Genomic DNA, 20283 nt, shown 5'->3' on the forward strand with positions numbered 1-20283 from the left:
GATGCTATACATGGCAGGGGATCCTCAGGGTAGCCAAGGGGCTACTTGGTGGGCAGTGCTCTCATTTTATTTATTTCTCTCTCTCCCCCACCTCCGTGTATGTATGTGTGTATATGAACATGTGTGCATGTTGGCACACGTTTGTGTGGATGCACATGTACTTGTGCTATGAATGTGGAAGCCCGAGGTTGATGTTGGTGATGGCTCTTTTACCTTATTCAATGAGGCAGGATCTCTCATTCAGACCTGGAGCTTGTGACACGGCTAGGCTAGTCTTGAAGCTATTTCCCCAGCTTACTGTAGGGAATCCTCTGCTGTCTGAGGACCAAGGTCACAGCTATATGGCAGTAGCTCCAGGGGGACTGACAGGGATGTGACTTGAGAGCCCTGCAGACAAAGCAATGGTGCAGAAAGCAAAACCTAAACTTGCTTGTAGGCAGTATCCTTTAGTTCCTCAGAAATTACTCTGGTTGAATGGCAACCCGCCCTGCCCTCCTTTTTTTTTTTTTTTTCCTGTTTAACAGGGAAACAGAACTTCAAGGATTACAATGACACAGTTTCTTCCCTTGCTAAAAATATCTGAATCTCAAATGTGGGCATGCTTTTACTGCACCTTCCTGTCTTACAGCTAGAGAGAATCCACTTGCTATTCCCATTGCAGACAGTTTTGGTTGCTGGTGTCACTGACTTCAAGTGAATCCGAGGCAAAGAGCTGCTGTATGATGCTGTTTCTAGCATCCCTGCTTGGGGAGCTGTGCTGAGGCCTGCTGGGAGGACCCAGGGAAGTGCATTGAGAACATCTCCTGCTATCTTTGTTTGTGTAGGTGAGTCTACCATGGTGGTGGGGATAGTGAGTACAATTTTTTTTTTTTTAAATCGTGTTCTATCTGAGAAATTGTGCTTATGGGGAAATTTCTTCCCCAAGCTCAGGGTTCTCCCACTCCTTCCGTGTTTGCTGTTCTTCTTGAACCTCTTTATGTGGTAAAGAACTTTCTGCATTTAAAAAAAAATGGTTTCCACTGTAGGGGAAACCATTCTTATTTTGGGTTTAGATTTTTTTGTTAATGTTGTGCAGGGGTTGAGGGGTGTCATGGCCTGTGTGTTGAGGTCAGAGGATGCCTGTGATGTCAGTTCTGTCTTCCTACCTTTTCATCACAGGAAGGGAGCTCAGGAGGCAAGTGCCTTTACCACCAAGCCCTCCCATCAGCCTGAGAAACCGCTCTCAAGATTGTCTCCCTCACAGTATTTGAATTGTTAGCAGTTTAAACATTTTCAAAATCTGTTTTTCTACAACTGACGTCTGTGGTGATTATCCCTTTGGACAGCAGTCAATATTCCCAGCTGGTCTGTGTTTACAAAGCAGGGCTCTAAGAGTACACTGTTAGGGAGAGGAACTTTTTTTTTTAAAAAAAAAAAATAATTATATTCCACGAATCTAAACACTCTTTCTTTAATTTTTAAATGTGAAATTAGAATATAATTGTATCACTCTCCCTTCTTTTCCTTTCTCAAAATCTTTTATATATCTTTCCTTGTTTTCTTTCAAATCCAAGGCCTCTTTTTTCATTACTTATTGTTACATGCATATATGCACGTGTGTGTGTGTGTGTGTTCCTAAATACAGCCTGCTCAGTCTGTGTAACGTGATTCATGTGTATGTTTTCAGAGCTGACATTGGTATTGGGTAGCTTGATGTGCCTTTGCCTGAGGAAGGCTATTTCTCAGCATTCCTTCATCACTTCTAGTTCATTGTGGAGGGTTGAGGCCTCGTGGGTTTTCTCCTTTCTCTTTGTCATGTCTATCATTGTTCTTATTCAGCTCCTGTTGAGGCAATCATGTTGCTGAGCCCTTATGGGTATAGATTCTGACATTTCCAGAGGATACACTCTCACAGCAAACTCCCTGACCCTCTGACTCTTACCATCTTTCTGTCCCCTCTTCTGCAGTGCTCCCTGAGCCTTGGATGCAGATTGTTTTGTAGATGTATCCTTTGGAACTGGTCTCCACAACTCTGTATTAACTACTATTTAATTTAAAAAAAAATATGATTGCAGCCTACTAAGTGGCTTATTTTGTTCATATAAGATAATCAGAGGAGAGATAGAAAAATCAAAGCTGCAGTTAAGTGTTATTTATTGATATACCTAAGAGGACAGCTGTGGCAGTGAATTCATGCATAGTGAGAGAGTAGCGAAGCTGGAGAGAGATTCTCTGCTACTCAAGACTCCCAACCTTGAAATGATAGGTAAAAATTGCCAAAATGCTGAGTAAAAATATTCAGTGGGAGCAGTAATCAGCTGTATTGGGAGTCAAATATGAGCTGATAGGTGTGTTCTCCAAGTCGCCTTCCAAGCCAATATCCCATGAGCAATGGCCAGTGTTAGTATTCAGGCATCTGTACTGGGCTGCCCTTGGGGTCCTGACAGGATATGTCCTTAGCTACAGTCACTAAGAGTACCACTAACAAACAGCCTTGTGAACATTTGCTATGTTCCCTTTTTAAAAAATGGGCCTTTCCACCTGTATCTCTCTCTCTCTCTCTCTCTCTCTCTCTCTCTCTCTCTCTCTCTCTCTCTCTCCACCCACTCTCTTCCCCCNAAAAAAAAAAAAAAAACTCCTATGTGAGCCTTTTTGCATGACGTGACTTCTCTTTACACTATTTTTAAACAAATTGCAACAGACACCATGCTCTTGCAATGGAAAACTGGTCTGTTTACCTTCATTGCTTGAGCTCTTGACATCAACTTGCTCATCCTTATCTGATGCTTCTGGGTGTCTTCAGATTCCATCTGTGAACCCTTTCGTTGACTTGGAACGTCTTGAGGCTCTCTGAGTCCTGAGCTTCTTTCACAGTGCCTGGCTGTGTGGATATTCCTGTTAGTCAGCTTGGCTAGAGACGGAATTAGCTAAAACCCCAATATGGAGGGATTTCCGCTTAAATTTGAAGTGAAAAGATCTACTTCTAATCTGGATCCTTAAGGGAGGAAGACACACCTTTAATCCCGATCTAACCTGGGCCATATCTTGTGCTGAAAGCTTATATTGTAGTGGGAGGCCGCTTGCTCTTCCCAGCCGCCCAGCTAGTTTAGACCTGAAATAATCACACAGAAACTGTATTAATTAAATCACTGCTTGGCCCCATTAGCTCTAGCTTCTTATTGGCTAACCCTTACATCTGAATTCAACCCATTTCTATTCATCTGTGTATGACCATGAAGCAGTGGCATACCAGCTAAAGTTCTGTCTGATATCCATTTATGAGTGAGTGCATACTATATTTTTCCTTTTGGGTCTGGGTTACCTCATTCAGTATGTTTTTTTTTTCTCTAGTTCTGTTCATTTGCTTGCAAATTTCAAGATGTCATTTTTTTTAACCGCTAAGTAGTACTCCATTGCATAAATGTGCATAAATGTACCATATTTTCCTTACCCATTGTTCAGTTGAGGGGCATTTAGGTTGTTTCCAGGTTCTGGTTATTACAAATAATGCTGCTATGAACATAGTTAAGCAAATTTTCTTGTGATATGATCGAACACCCTTTGGGTATATGCCCAAAAGTGGTATTTCTGGGTCTTGAGGTAGATTGATTCCTAATTTTCTGAGAAATTGCCATACTGATTTCCAAAGTGGCTGTACAAGTTTGCACTCCTACCAGCAATGGAGGAGTGTTTCCTTTACCCCACATCTTCTCCAGCATAAGTTCACTAGTGTTTTTGATCTTGGTCATTTTTACAGGTGTAAGATGGAATCTTAGAGTTGTTTTGATTTGCATTTCTCTGATGTCTAAGGAAGTTGAACATTTCCTTAACTATCTTTCAGCCATTTTATATTTGTCTGTTGACAGTTCTCTGTTTAGATCTGTACCCTATTTTTAATTGGATATTTGGTATTTTGGTGTCCAGTTTCTTTAGTTCTTTGTATATTTTGGAGATCAGTTCTCTGTCAAATGTGAGGTTGATGAAGATCTTTTCCCATTCTGTAGGCTGCCATTTTGTCTTTTTTTTTTAACAACGCTAAAGTTACCCCAATACCCAGACCACACAAAGACAGAACTGAGAAAGAAAATTACAGAACAATCTACCTCATGAACACTGATGCAAAAATACTCAATAAAATACCAGCAAACCAAATCCAAGAACACATTAGAAAAAGCATCCACCATGACCAAGTAGGCTTCATCCCAGAGGTGCAGGGATGTTTCAACATACAAAAATCCATCATATAAACAAACTGAAAGAAAAACCCACATGATCATCTCATTAGATGCTAAAAAAGCCTTTGACAAAATTCAACCCCCCTTCATGGTAAAGGTCTTAGAGAGATTAGGGATACAAGGAACATACTGAAGCATAATAAAGGCAATATACAGCAAGTCAACAGCCAATAACAAACTAAATGTGATCCCACTGAGGCCAGGAACAAGACAAGGCTGTCCAATCTCTCCATATCTATTCATTATAGAACTTGAAGTTCTAGCTAGAGCAACAAAAGGAGATTAAGGGGATACGGATTGGAAAAGAAGAAGCCAAACTTTCACTATTTGCTGGTGTGGGACAATGGTCTATATTCTGTCAATTATATTTTAAATGAATGCTGATTGGCCAGTAGCCAGGCAGGAAGTATAGGTGGGACAACCAGACAGGAAGTAGAGGTGGGTCAATGAGAACAGGGGAATTCTGGGAAGAAGGAAGCCAGTTTCTCTGCAGTCCTGATCTAGCTACCAAAAACAGAATGGCATGCCAATGTGGGGCTGACCAAATCTACTTAAAAGCCTGAGAGAGCCTGGGAAGTTATTCTAGACAGAAAAGAATAGAGTTAAGCACAGCTTATTGATGGCAGCATTTTCTCAGGTGGGTTCTGCTTGCTAGAAGCAAGCACTGTCATTTAAGAAAGGCTTCCTGACTCAGCTTATCTGCAAAATATTGCAGCTTTTTAAAAGAGGTCCTGCCACAAAACACTTAAATGGTGTTCATGAAAAGTTGACCACATGCTTTTTGGTTTTCGGCCATAGGAGGAAAAAAGCCACACTGTTTTAAAATGCTGGCTTTCTGGGCTGTCCTGCCAGTGCAAACTCTGACTCTTTCAGCCAGGAGGTCCAGCTACAGAGCATTTGAGTGTGGCTTGTGAGCACACTGCTGCAGCTTGCTTGCTGGCAGGGACCTTGAAACATCAGAGTTGTGGCAATAAACATGGCTACAGCCAGTACCTTCGCCATGAGGCTGGAATCTCAGAAAGCTAAGGAATGGGCTGGATTCAGCCACAAAAGCCATGACTTTACTCCTACCCATATTGCTTAGCAAATTCAAGACTTATGTGGTCAGAAAAAGAGAGATATACAGCAAAGGTAGATTCAAAGGTTGAAAAAAAAACTCTAAATGGTTTACTGTATTTAAAAATATATGTAGTTTTGGGAGAAAAAAAGAGAGTAGTTGGATATGGTGGCACACACCTTTAATCCCAACACTTTGGAGGCAGAGGCAGACAGACCTCTGTGAGCAGGACAGAAATTCCAACAACAATTTGCTGATGATATAATAGTATACATAAGTGACCCTAAAAATTCTACCAGAGAACTCCTAAAACTGATAAACACTTTCAGTAACATAGCAGGATGCAAGATTAAAAATAATCAGTATCTCTTCTGTATACAGATGATAAACAGGCTGAGAAAGAAATCAGAGAAGCACCACCCTCTACAATAGCCACAAATAGCATGAAATATCTTGTGGTAACTCTAACCAAAGAAGAAAGCCTTTGATCTTTGCCTGCTTGTTCTCCCCTCTCCTGCAAGTCCATTCCTTCACTTTCATTAGAGCTGACTTCTTCAGGATCCCATCCCAGTGTATACTGAAGACCAGCTGAGACAGTCAGCCTCATGGACTGAGAAAATACTGGATTCTTAGGCTTTCCGTTTGATTAGCTGAACTACAGTCTTTAAGTCATTCTAATAAATGCATATATATGGATTTATTATATATAATATGTAATACACACACACATATATATACATATACATATTCAATTCTATAAGCTTTGCTACTCTAGAGAACCTTGACTCACACACTGGCTGTGGGGGGCTCCCTGAATGCTATTGGACAGCTGTTTATTCAGTAGGATGGTAGGCGACTGCCAGAAATGAAATGGAATTTGCAAGGGGAAGTTCTATGGGATTTGAAAAGAAGATACTGGGAGAGTCCCCAGATAGTGCTGAGGTACAGTGCACTGAGGTACCATGCTTCAGAGCTGATTAGCCTTAGAAGGCAGTTTGTAATGTGCTCTTTCACTAGGGCAGGTTTTTACAGTCCTTAGTATTAGCTGACATTTCCATGTTGGAAATAACTTCTTTGTCTAGCCTTAAAATGTTCTGGCCTTAAGATCCCAGTTGTCTTTGTTGTTTCTCTTTTTCTCACCTGTATGGTTGATTAGTTACCAATCGTTTTGTCAACTGTTCTGACTTACAGTTTCTCCTTTGTTTTGCTTCCCTTTTCTGACTCTAAACAAAGACTTTATGATCAAACATCTAGAAGAAGGCAATGACCCTCTGACTGGCCAGCCCTCCCTTAGTTCTGCCTGCGTGAGAGAGAGAGAGAGAGAGAGAGAGAGAGAGAGAGAGAGAGAGAGAGAGAGAGAGAGAGAACACGCACTAAAGCATGAGCATGCACATGCGCACAACACACCCACACCCCGATTTAATCTCTTCACGCTCCTTTGGCATCTTCACTATTTTTGGATGATGGGCACTACAACCTCATTATCACCTCTGTCTGGCACTAAGCGTATATGGTTTCAGTTTAAATTTCAGAAACATTTTCGTCTGTTGTGTCCCCTCGACTTTGCCGTGAGTATGCGTCTCTGAGGCTTTGTAGCTGCACTTCCCAGGTGCCTACCCAAAGAACTTCCAGACCAAATTTCCCAGCGCTTTAAAGGCCACTTCAAGGCTCCCAACCCTACAAAGTCTCCACATCTGCAGTCAGTTTACATGGAGCTCGCTCTGTTACCACTCTTTTTACACCAGCCTCCACTTGGATGTGACTTTGGACCTTCTACACTATGCAATAATGTCTTTAGCTTGCAAGGGTCTTTTCTTAAATGAGTTCTACTATGAATTCTCCACGGTCTGATATAAAGGCTCACAAAAGCCATTGTGTATATTGGGGGAGCTCAGTGTTTATTGAATGACAAATTAAGATGCAGTTTGAACCAAACATCCCATTATAATTGAGATGATTAACAGTGTAAGACTGTAAGTTGTCTATGATTTAAATACGACACAGTTACACCCATGAGAACAGAGCACTGGCTAAGATCCCCTGTTATCTATGGAAACTGGCTATAAACAAAACACTTGAGTCCCGGTAGATACGACACAATGATGAGTGACAGAATCTCGGGACCAATTCTTCGTTCTTTTGCTCAAAGGCACCAAATTCAAGTTATTTTCTAACATTGCTAACTCCAGTTTCAGTCTTAGATACTCAATCTCAGAATCGGTAGCTAATCCAGACACATTAATCTAGTCTCGATGTCTATTTAATCTAGGTTTTCCTGGGCATGCTAGGATGTGCCAGACACTTAGAAGATATGAGGAACCAGATAAAACTGGCAATGTTTAATAAAAAAAAAAATGAAGTGGTACACAAACATGATCTGCTCTTCTCTTGGCCTTTTGGCTAGGATCAAGACATTCAGGATCTGTTCTGCTGGTCATCATTACACCAAATTACAATTTAGGATTCTTGAAATATTTCCAGAGTGCCAGTGCCTGGGTTGTTCATAGATTGAGGAGAAGTTCTCAAACTTGACATCCAGTAAATATTTTGAATAAAAAAATGAAAGCTTTTCCATATTTTCATAACACCACAAACTTCTTTCTAATTTGGTCAGGTGGCAGAAATGGCAAGAAACTAACCCTACCCAACCAAGAATTGAAACTACCAGCCCCACTGTGAGGTTTGAGCCTCTTACCACTTTTTCTTAGAAAAGTGTTTCTCGACTTACAGAAGTGTTCTTGATTACTCTGGAAAGGGTAACTTCCTAATGCAGTTGAATAAGCTGATTTAAGTACGTCTTCTGTAGAAACAATGAGAAAAGGAGTAAAAATTCTACTAGGGAGCCAGACGTATTTTTGGCTCATGGCTATAATCCCAGCACTGCCCTAGTAAAGAAAGAAGATCAGAAGTTCAAGTCCAGCCTGGGCTACATAAAACTCCATCTTAAGAAAGCTGAGTAGTGATGATAATATTGTCAATAACTATACTGTGGAGAAAGTTGAACACAAGCTATTGAAATAAGACAGGTAAGCAACACACTAGAGGTGTTCCTTTGCAGATATGTGCTTAGAAAGCCCATGGGAAGTTTCCTCAAAGGAGGTGGCCAAGTAAGTCAGACAAACTAGAGAAAGATTTCTGCTAGGTGAACCCTTAGTGGGTTGGTGAAATAAATGGGTAGAAGGAAAGTTGTGCAGTTTCTAAGCCTAAGATTTCTTATCACCTCGGAAGTGACACTGGCAATCATTTTAAAGGATGGTTTATCATTTACAACGTATCATCCAAGTCCCCACATGCATTTCTATTCACTTCCTGATGTTTGATCAACAGATCCAGGTGTTGGTGAGCCTGAGGATTTCTAGTACCCACCACCTCACAGGATACTTACCATAAAAATGGACACACAACAAGAAGGGGTAGATGGTGGGGTGTTGACCTACAAAACACAAGTGAGATTTAGAAGGGAGACTAGAAAGATGGACTGGTCACCCAGACATTTTGTTTATCTGTGTCATTATGTGTTCATGCAGCTGAAGAAGATGCCCTGTAAATGATGAGTCCATTAATTTTGTCTGTGCATTCAATCCACACATCCCCCAGACTCTCTTCACTCCACACATCCCGCAGACTCTCCAGACCCTGCTTGTCTGTCTATAAAATAGCCCATGCTTCCTTCACCTCATTGTACTTGACTTTTGCTTGCTTAACTATAAAGACTCTAAGGACCTGTTTGTTCACAAAATGTGGTTCTCACAAAGAACTCAGAAGACAAAGGTAGAGTTTACATTAAGTAGAGTTCTGAGACAAGCTGATAAGGGAGGGGCTTAAGAGACTTGTGCAGACCACCTTGCAAGCACCTTCCACCACTGGAAACTCTTGCCTCAACATGGACCTTTGTCTTAAGCAAGTCCTAGGGTGATGATTGTCTGCCTGTTTAGCTCATCCCATTGTGGCCTTTACTGATAGGAAGGTCTTCCTAAAGTTTCTGTTTATGTAATGGAGAAAGAATTCAAATGGGAGCCAGACTCCTGAGGGGATGATTATGCTTATGAGCAGTAATTTATTGTCTACTCAGCAAAATTCTAAGGACCCCCCCTCAAATAAATGCAAAAGCTTTAGTTCTAGCAGGAAAGACTAAAGTATCATCACTTGATATGCCAGTGATGAGCTACCTGCTAGACGATACACTAAAGATACAGGGAACTGCGTGTATCTTGAGTTAGGAAAGGTTTGTGTTGAATGTAGTAGAATGTAAGGCCTTTTAACAAGACATGTTTGATGCCACGGCAATCTTTAAAAACTCATAAACTGAGATAGAGTAAAACAAAATAAAATTACAAAGTAAAATGAGATTGGAATTCTCACAACTATCTTGAGGTTCTATTCATGGAAAAGGCACGGGTTATTCGGTGACTGGGGAGGTAAGAGAGCCAGGGCAGGAGAGGCATTACAGACTGTCCCAAGGTAAACTTGTCTCTGTAAACGATACCACTTTGGTTTCAAAAGAATCACTCTGGCTGCTGAATTGAGCATCAAATGCCAGGTGTTGGGATTAGGATCTTAGAGTCCTATTATCAGAAAGCTGTAGAAATCATCACAAGAGATGGTATCGGCCCCAACTGTTATGGAATCTCTGGGGGTGGTGACAAGGGATTAAGCTCTGAATACGTGTGAAGGGAGAGTTTACAGGATGAGCTGGTGGTCAGAAGTGGAAAGGGAGAAGAAGACTGAAGAATAATTCCAGGATTGATGTCCCCTGCCTCAGTAAGGCTGGTAGAGAGGAGATGGGACACAGAGGAGGAGCCGGCAGTGAGGCAGCTATGCTAGTGCAGAAGAGATGGGAGTCTCAAGTAAGGTGATGTTAATGGCCATCAGAAAGGTGAGGGATCGTCCAAGATGTGTGGCAGATGCAGAAGGGAGGATTAGAGGAAAGCATCTATGAGATGACTCCTGAGTTCTGGCATGAGGCAGTTATTATTATTATTATTAGAAAGAAAGTATAAAGCTTTTATAAGTTATCTAAAGTGTTAGAGGCTAATAATTTGTAACCTTTTAATTTGATTGCTTACGTGCCTGGTCTATGTTCTTATGCCTTGCACAGGTCTCATTTTTCCTAGAAGCAAAATTAATAGGACAGGAGTCTGCAAGCTGGAAAACACCTTTAGAACACCCTAAGCTTTCCAAGGGGGCAATGTACCAGGAAAGTCCCATGAATGGCTGAAGAAGAAAGAGAAGCTGAACCAAGAGCTCTTTCTGTTACGCTGCTGCGTGTCATCCTTTCATGGTCTAAAAATAAGGCGGCTGGCAAGTGCCAGGCCTGCTATCATGCGTGAAGACAGCAGCTTTTCAAGTTACGCTTGCATTTTGATTAGAGGAAGGCCATTGTCAGGTTCAGCTAAGGTACATGGCAAGTAGTACGGCCTGAGTATTACCTGTGTTGTGTGGCCTTTCCTGAAACAAAGGCAAGGACCCAAGAGTGCGGACCCACACATCTTTACTTGTAAGTGTTCGTTGCAATGAGTCATTGGTCTGGCTCAAGGCCTCTGATTTTGCTTTACCACGATAATGGGTTCTCTTTGGGACTCTGCTTGGCTGTCCTGTTGTTGCCCCGTGTCATGAAGATCCTGTAGCTTTGGATCCACAGGACCAGCCTTTTTACATGCTCATAGATGGGGTGGATGTTGGATGGGCCAACTTATAGCCCTGGTTCCGGGCCTGCATTGTGGCTGCTTTGGTTAGCCTGCTGGTTTTCCCTCATCCTCACCACCAGGGCAAACTCTCCATCCAGCATTGCCCCAGCTAGCTCACCCAATGCAGCTGACCTCACGGGGTGAGGCCAGTTCCCAGGCTCTCATACTCTGAGGAGGGGGCAGCTCACCCCCATTCCTAACACTAGGGGCCAGCTCTACTGTGTTGCCCAGGCCAGATGTGGGGTCCATTCTCCAGAGTGCTGCAGCTAGTGCAGGGTACCAGCTGTCTTGTTATCATGTCCAGGAGACTGGCTCTACTGTGATGCCCAGGAAAGGTGCAGGGCCTGCTCTCCCACTCTCGTGACCCTGGGGCAAGTTCTCCCACCTGCTGCAGGTGGTGAGGGGCAAAGGGCAAGGAGGAGGCTTCTCTCTCACCCGTGCTGTTGTAGGGCAGGCCAGTAGTGGGGCCGTCTCTCTCACACTCATAATGTTGGACTGGCACACCCGCATCCCTGCTAACAGGGTCAGCTATAGTGTTATTGACCAGGGGAAGTACCAGGCCAGATCTCCAGAGTGCTGCAGCTGGTGAGGGGCATACTCAGCTCTCCTACCTGCCACAGGCGATGGGGGTGGGGGAGCAGCTCTCCCATGCTCACGTTCTCGAGCCAGCTTGCCCCCACCTCACCTCCACCCCCATCAACAGGGTACAATGGGCATTTTTGAGCTTTTGTTGACCCAATGTCTCCACCAGATGGTCTGGCTTCTTCCATGACTGTCCACTCTAGAAACACCAGTTTCAAAGTCACCTCAAGTGGATTCTGAAGACATCTCTTGAGACCAGCCTAAGAACTTTGTTATTGAAAGAATGAATGCCTGGTGTGTCAGGCCTTAGTTTATTCTGCCCTGGAGAAAATCATCTGATATACTAACAAACCTCAAAGGAAAAAGAGCCTTGAGTCACAGCATCCCACATGGCGAAACATCAGGGCTGTCCAGGAGTCAGAAGGGAGATGTGTAGGCAGATGTCTGGATTAATTAACAACCCTTTCTGCTGGCTTTCAGCAAGGGTCAGTCACTAGTTTCACGGGGTTTGCTTGTGAGGAATAAAACAGACAGTGAACAAGAATGTCAAGTTCCCTATAAAGCAGGCCACGGAACACAAGGATTCTGAATTGCCTGGTTTACATTACAACGAAGTGCTCATGGCCCATGGGGGCCACCTATTTTAACTGGTGAATTTGGGGAGGGCAGTCTGTTCGGCATCGCTTAGCTTTCAGTATACAAAAGATCAGAACACCCAGAGCGAAATCGATAGTTAACAAGTGCTATCAGCTGGACCTTCACGCTTGGTCTGCTTCTTCTTTGCTGGTGCCTCTCCTCACAATGGCCCAGGCATGTTGGAAAACTCCACGTCTGTTGTTTCATACTTTGTCTTTCCCATCTCTCGTGGTTGATGTCATGCGCACTGTGGCCTATGTTACTTTTATACAAGGTCTTAACCATATCCTCCAACTTGGAATGTCTGCCCTTTTTCCTCCTGAGTAGCTTCACTTGGAACTCTCACAGGCACCTCCGATCCGACGGCTATTCCTGCTTCTCTACTACCCCGATGACTCGATTCCCCAAGCCCAGGAGTTTTACTGTATATTTTAAACTACTTATCCATATTGTCAGCCATTCCCTATAGGTTTTCTTTCAAAATATAGATCTAAGAAAATGACCTAGTCAGCAACCACGCAGCTCAGCTTCCTGGTGCTCACATGCTTCCCTCCATTCCTCCTCAACCTTGTCTGAATACTTGATGTGGCTTACATCCTGAAACTCAATAAGTGGAGGCCAAAGAACCCAGAAATGTAAGCGAGAATCTCTTCCTTTGAAAGAAAGAAGCAGGCAGACACGAGAGGGCAGATGGGGGTGGGGAACAAGCACCAGCAACACGCACTGAGCACCCCACGAGTACCGCCTTTGGATTTTACTTTTTTACACTGTTTAACTTTGTCATGTGACGAGGATGGACCAAGTTTAAACGACTGGGCTCTCCTTTTCACATCACAGAAGCCATAACAACTGGTAACAAAGTCTTCTGCTTGCCTCTCCCGTCTTCAGATCTGACTGACAGGAAAGGGGAAAGAACTTACGCCGTCAAGGGAAGAAATTGGGTGGGAGGAGGTGCAATCTTGAGTAAAATCCACAGTGGTCCATGGCATCCTGCAGGCTGCAACATGCGGTTTTATCAGAGTGCCATTTTTTTTGTTCAAATTGTTTTAATTATCAGAGTGCATAACTTCTAAATATGCAAATAGGAAGCTTTAAAAGCTTGGGATGTTGAGATTACTCGATGGGTATAGGTGCTTGTTAGGCAAGCTTGGAGACCAACATGCCATTCCCAAAGCTCATAGAAAGGTGCAAGGAGAGAACCAACTTTATAAAGTTGACTTCCACATGCACATCAAAGCACACACACTCACACTTGCCCATATCACCAATAATAATAATAATAATAATAATAATAATAATAATAAAAAATAGCATATTTAAAGTTTCAAAAGCTGGGAAAAAAGAAAAATCATGAAGACAGACTTCTTTCAAGGGTTGGAAGACTTGATGATGAGATTATCATATTCCCTTTGGACAGAGCTTCAGAGTCAATGAAATTCTTACCAAAGCAAACCATCAGTTTCTCTTGTGCAGAATACACAAGTCTATCCTAAAATTCATACAGAAATTCAAGGCCAGCTGGCCTGGATCTGAAAAAGCCTGGGATAAACCCGGACTTGCTGAACATAGTGGACAATGAGGACTACTGAGAACTCAAGAACAATGGCAATGGGTTTTTGATCCTACTACATGTACTGGCTTTGTGGGAGCCTAGGCAGTTTGGATGCTCACCTTACTAGACCTGGATGAAGGTGGGTGGTCCTTGGACTTCCCACAGGGCAGGGAAACTTGATTGCTCTTTGGGCTAACGAGGGAGGGGGACTTGATGGGGGAGGGGGAGGGAAATGGGAGGCAGTGGCGGGGAAGAGTCAGAAATCTTTAATAAATAAATAAATAATTTTTTAAAAAAAAGAATAAAATTGACATTCCATAAATAAAAACCATGATTTTATTGCACACCAAAAAAAGAAAGAAAGAAAGAAAGAAAGAAAGAAAGAAAGAAAGAAAGAAATTCAAGGGAGAGAAGCAAAGAAGCAGGAAGGGTGAAGCCAGGGAGAGAAAGGACTTGAGAAGGAACAAAGTTGAAGGTCTCTCACTTCCTGAGTTCAAACTCGCCCCAAAGCTACAGTAATTAGCACTGTGTGATAGGGACACAGGACAGACAGAGAGCTGAGCAAAATGGACAAAAAGTCCAGCAACGCATCCCCCACATCTGTCATCAAGGAGGCTGAGATAATTCCACAGAGAAAGAATAGTTTAGTTTTAAAATAAATTTTAGTGAAACATGCGCAAAAGAACCTTATCTATCCCCCCCCCCAAAAAAAGTAACTCAAAACAGGTTAGAGACCCAGATATGAACAGAACATATTTTGTTCTTACAAGAAAATGTTAGGAAGTGATAAACAAACTTGGCTTATTATACAGTGGAGTAACTTTATGAAAGGAAAAAAGTATTGATCCGTGACACACAACAGGTGAATCTTGACATTATGCTCACCGCAAGAGGCCTGTCACAAAGATCAAGAGCTGCTTGATGTCGTTTATGTGAAATGTCCAGCACACATAGCTGACCAAAACAGAAAGCAGATTTGTAACTGCTAGGGATTCCAGGAAAGAGAAGGGGAAATAGGAATTTCTCTAACTGGGTATAGTTCCTTTCTTGTGGTAATTAAAATGTCGAAATATCAGAGTTAAGTAGCGGTGTTGGTCACACGACTGTGTGTACACACTAAACACCCCCCCCGAATTAATATTGTGCTTGTGAGACTCTGCATTAGGTTTATACAGCTTTCTTTTGTGTGTTTACTATATTTAATAGTCTTATTTATAAGACTATTATTAAATAAATAAATCTAAAGAACACATAGATAACAAGACCTTCAACAGGTCACTTTCTTCTACGAGCCCCAGCATCCTAATGCAAGCGATCACACTGCCCTCTAAGTCTGTCTGCATTGCCATGCAACTTGCCATGCAATTCTCTAACCAAAGCAACATCCTTTTCTAAAAATGCAAGTGAAGTTCGCCGGGCTCCAGAGTATCTCTTCACCAACATACTGTGTTCTCTGAACATCTCTGCTCTCCCAGGACTCAGATGTACAGCTTTTCTTGGAGAAATGGGTCTACAGCTAATAAAGCCTCAAGGTCCCCTCAAGAGAGAAGAGCTGAAGACAGTGTGCCTTCCCGACTGCTCTGTGGATGCAGATAACCTGGAATGAGAAGCGAAACAGAAGGTGGAACCAGACTGAGCTGGAGCAGGACCATCACACCTCCCACCCCCGCTAGACCCGCTCTGTCTAGAGCTCTCAGAAAACACTGGGGTTCCTTCCCCCCACTCCAACCCCCCCCAGTCAGAATGGATGTCTTCAAGGAAACAGCAAAACACATCGGATGCTGGAGAAAGATGCAGGGAAAATGAATTCTCGCACCCTGCCACTGGGAATGAGAATTAGTACAGTCACATGGCAATTACCATGGATATTCCTCAAAAAAAAAGAAAACCCAGCTGGTCCCCTCCTAAGAACCCAATGGAATCTAAGTCATCCACCAAAATTCTTGTGTATCCATGCTTATTGCTGTACCATTCATAGTAACCAAGTTATGACAGTGGCCCAGGTGCTCGCTGATGGATGAATAGATAAAAAATACGTTGCATATGTATACAGTAGAATATTATCAGCCATCAAGAAGAAATCAATGTCATTTTTAGAAAAAAATATGTGAAAATAGGAGAGCTGCTAGTAAGGAAGGGAGCCATTAGGAGATGGGAGGAACATTATAGGGTAATGGGAGTAAATATGATCGAAGGACATGGATGAAGAGGCATGATGAAATCTGTTGTTGTACACAACTAATAGTCAATAAAGTTTTTACAACATGGATGTAAATATTTTCAGCATATAGATATTAATCAGCTTCTTTGAGGTATGACTTAGAATAACTAATAAATTATCTCCATTTAATGTGTTCAAAGAAATAAAAAGTAGGGCAGGTACAGTGGCGCTTGTGTACTCAGGAAGTAGGAGCAGGAGAATCAGGGGTTTAAAGCCAGTCTCTGCTACATGGATAGAATCAGCCAGGATAGTATGAGACCCTGTTTCAAAAAATAATTAAAAAATAATAATTAGAAAGCTCATTAAGAGGCAAGCCACACAACAGGAGCAATGGGTCGCAGCACTCAAGAGCTTGATGTGTTCCAACTAGGAAGTAATGAGATACCAGCTCTGGTCTCCTAAGTTGATCTCCTGTTCTTCAGGGTCCTCTCTAAGTCCTGGTCCAGCTAGAGAAGATGGCGTACCTTATTTATTTGGTGAGTAAGGCTGGTGTTCAAGATTTCGATATTGACTAAACTTCAGAAAGTGACAGGGGAGGTACGAAAGGATACAGATCATCACCACTGTGTGTGAACGACGAGGTCCATCCTCTCCTCCAGAAAAGGCCGCGAAAGAAGGAAGAAGAGCGTCTCGTTTGAATTCAGAAAGAGTGCCGCCTTCCTCCTTGTGTCTGCCCTCGTGTCTGCCCTCTTCTGCAGAAAAGACATTTGCCGCTTCTGCTCTTGCCTTGGCTGTCACCCGTGTCTCCCACAAAATTTGTATCTGGGCCCTTACTATTCTCTTGGGAGTAGTTAAGCCAGCAGAGGCTGAGAAAACTCACTGAGCTCTGAGACTCTCAATTGTCTGTTTCAGATCGATACAGACCATGTTCCTCCTGCCGCTGATGCTGAGCCTGGGCTTGCAGCTTCATCAGATAGCGGGTAAGAAGGGATAATGGGCGGCCTGGGAACAAGGGGCAGGAGGTGGCCCCTAGCCAAAGCTAGAAACGAGTGTGTGCCTCTGTCTGTGGGACTTGCTTTGAGAGGGAGTGTGGGTACTGGATATTTCAAGTAGCAAAGAAAATGGTTCCCAGGGTGGCTGGTCCCATTTTACAGAAACAGAGACTGGGAATATTAATCCATCTGTCTCCATCATCCAATGCTTGCAATGAGACGGATTAGTCAGAACACGTGTCCGAATGGATGTGAGAGAGTAGTGGTTTAGCTCCATTTAAGGTAAAGTGCAAACAGCTGCTTCCTCTCCATCAGGAAGTGACCAGGGCAAACAGAAAGCATTTTGCTAGTCCTGTGAGTTCTTTGTTTGTTTGAGACAAGGTTTCTCTGTAGTGTCGGGCCCTATCCTGGAACTAGCTCTTGTAGACCAGGCTGACCTCCAACTCACAGAGATCCGCATACCTCTGCCTCCCGAGTGCGGGGATTACAGGCGTGCGCCACCACCGCCCGGCTTCATATGAGTTCTTTTAACAAGCAATGGCGGCAGCCACTGGTCATTTAATGTCTTATTGTGGACTAAACTGAAAACTCAGGGTCCCCATAAAGCCGCAGTGGAAACCGAGTCTGAAGCCGATGCCTTTGAACCTGACGGCGGGACATCTAGCGGAGGATGTGGTTGGGCCGGGAGAAAGCAGTTTCAGAATTGATTGTTTCCCTGGGGAAGGTATTTCAGATCACTGGTGTGTGAGATCAGGGTGGCAGTACACTTTCAAGAGAACACTAGCTAAGAAAAGAGACAGGCGTGGAGGTTGGGAGTCCACATGCTCCACAGTAGAAGCCTGGGGCTTTCTTTGAGAGGAACCATGGGGCCAGCGATCCTTTGCCACTGGATAACCTTTGGATGAGTGATCTCCCCATCTCACCCTGTCCAGGGGGTCGGCCCTCCACTTCTCTTTCAGCCTTGGCTGTGGGCTGCTTAGACTGACCTGGCCTTAGGGACATATATTTGGCACATTCTTCTTTAAAAAGACCCTAGTATTTTTCCTCCTTGCTGTTTCTCTCCACCCCAATGATAGCTAAAGGAGTACATGATGACCTGCCCTAATTGGCTAAGAGCTTTTGTTCCCATAAAGCTGTATGGGCAAAAGTGGGGTCTGAAGTTGGAGTTCCCGGCCCTGACAGGATTGAGGATTTCAGGAGAAACGTAGAGAGTGTGCAACTTCTATAGATGAGGAGCTATAAAGCCACCAGGGCTGAGACTTTGCTGGTTTTCTTATGTATTTTCTCTTAGGAAAGGAAGGAGCTAAGGAAACTGGGTGGCGGGGTTTTTGTTTTGTTTGTTTGCCTGGCTTTTTTTTATCTTTTTTTAAATTTCATTTGTCTGTTTTTTTAAATTTCATATATTTATTTATTTAATATCCCAACTGCAAATTCCCCTCCCTCCTCTCCTTCCATCCCTTCACCCAACTTCCCTCTGCCCCAACCCCTTCTACTCCTCTGTTTCTGTTCAGGAAGGGGCAGGGCTCCCATGGACATAAGCAAAGTATGGCTATCAAGTTGAGACAAGATTAAGCTCCTCCTCTGTGTTCAGGCTGGGCAAGGCAATCCAGAATAGGATCTCAAAAGCCAGTAAAAAGCCTTAGGGAATGGCCCCTGCCCCCGTGTTAGGAGTCCCACAAGTAGACCAAGCTACACAGCTGTTACGTGTTTGTAGAGGTCCTAGGCCGGTCCCATGCAGGCTCCCCGGCTGTTGGTTCAGACTCTGCGAGTTCCTATGATCCCAGGTTAGTTGTTTCTGTGACTTCTCTTGTAATGTCCTTGACGTCTCAGACTCTTCAGCAGAATTAGCTTGGCCTAATGTTTGGCTGTGGGATCTGCTTCCATCAGTTACTGGATGAAGGCTCTGTGATGGCTATTGGGGTAGTCACCGATCTGATCACGGGCAAGGGCCAGTTCAGGCTACGTATCCGCTGTTGTTAGCAGTCTTGGATGGGGTCATCCTCGTAGGTTTGTGGGACTTTCCCTTGCATCGGATTTCAATGTGATCCCCAAACGTCCCTTCCCTTTCCAGTCATCTCTTTCAGTATTCTCCCCCTCCATCCAGCCCCATCCCTGCCCCCGTTCACCCATGAGATCTCTTCTATTTCCCCTTCCCAGGGAGATCCATGCATCCCCTGCTTGGGTCCTCCTTGTCTCCTAGCCTCTCTGGCTCTGTGGATGGCAACATAGTTATCCTTTGCTTTACATCTAATATCACTTATGAGTGAGTACACACCATGTTTGTCTTTCTGGGTCTGGGTTACCTCACTCAGGATTTTTTTTTTCTAGTTTCATTCATTTGCTTTCAAATTCAGTTTTTCAATCTTCACTGGATCTTTCCACAGAGGAAGGAGTGTTCCCTTTAAGAAAAGCAGCACAAGGCAATCACAGTCATTATGAGCTCTGAGTTAGGTATTAAGAGAGCAGGAAAGACGTAGGGAGGCAGGTATGTTTACATTCACAAGAGGGCTCATATATGCTAAATGTTGTAGAAGGCAATTTACTTATCTCATCCAATCTTTACAACACTCGTTTGGCAGGCAGAGAAACTGAGGAGCGTTATTACTGTGCCCTAGATGAGACAGTTACTAGGTGACATACAAAAGATTTGCCTACACTGATGTCCTTTCTGCCCTACCCAGATGTGCATACCATTGTCTACCATTACAGTAAGATGTAATGGTAGACAATCTCTAAATCGTCTAACTGGGGATGGGATGTTTACATAAGCTTGAAAATGGATACATGTTTAAAGCTTGCTCTGAGCATTTCACAAATCAAAAAATTATATGTAATGATTTTTTTGATGAATTAATAAAAAGAAAACCAAACCATCACATTTTGCTCTATCCATAAACTTGGAATTCTTTTTTCTGCTCTTTCTTTGTAGGTAATTTTAATTCAGATGAGTGTTGAATTAGGATGTCTCTTTCTTTCTGTATTTTTTTTATCATTACGTGTCTTTTTAATTCAAGTATTTTGAGTTCAAACAAAGCTCTTGGTGGAAGCCCCTAGAAAACAAAGCTGAGGAATGGAGATGGTTTGAGCAAAGAAAAAAAGGCCTGGGATAGGGAGAAAAAGGAAAACTTCAGTATCCACGTTTATTTATTTGTTTAGATAGTTCTTTCTAAGTTCTATATAGTTCTTTCTAAGAACTGTGCATTTCAGTATTTCTTTTAATAAAACACAATTTTAAGACTATAAAAAAAAAGCTTTAAGAAGAACCAGAAGGCAGTTGGGTTGCAACCTTCATTGTTGAATGAAGAGAGAATACCCTGGTTATCACAGTATGCAGATTGAAGATCCCACTTCCTTAAGTCCTCTGTGTGCATTCATCACAGAAAAAGGAGTTCCTATACACGA

General features: G+C 43.0%; 1 protein-coding gene across 2 annotated transcripts in view; it reads left to right on the forward strand.

Annotated features, from left to right (window-relative positions):
• The first annotated feature begins 619 nt into the window (after positions 1–619).
• Positions 620–20283, forward strand: part of Pdcd1lg2 (programmed cell death 1 ligand 2) — a 63411-nt gene continuing 43747 nt past the window's right edge. The window contains exons 1-2 of one of the 2 annotated variants that reach the window (XM_050160966.1): positions 620–824; positions 16802–16869. In XM_050160966.1, coding sequence (XP_050016923.1) covers positions 16815–16869 — 55 coding nt within the window. In that variant the 5' untranslated portion in view covers positions 620–824; positions 16802–16814. The remainder of the gene's footprint in view (positions 825–16801; positions 16870–20283) is intronic. The other variant, XM_050160958.1, reaches the window with a different exon arrangement.

The sequence above is a fragment of the Alexandromys fortis genome, unplaced genomic scaffold (genome assembly GCF_014885135.2).
Source record: "Alexandromys fortis isolate MF-2015 unplaced genomic scaffold, M_Fortis_MF-2015_v1.1 scaffold_10, whole genome shotgun sequence".
NCBI classification, from domain to species: domain Eukaryota; kingdom Metazoa; phylum Chordata; class Mammalia; order Rodentia; family Cricetidae; genus Alexandromys; species Alexandromys fortis.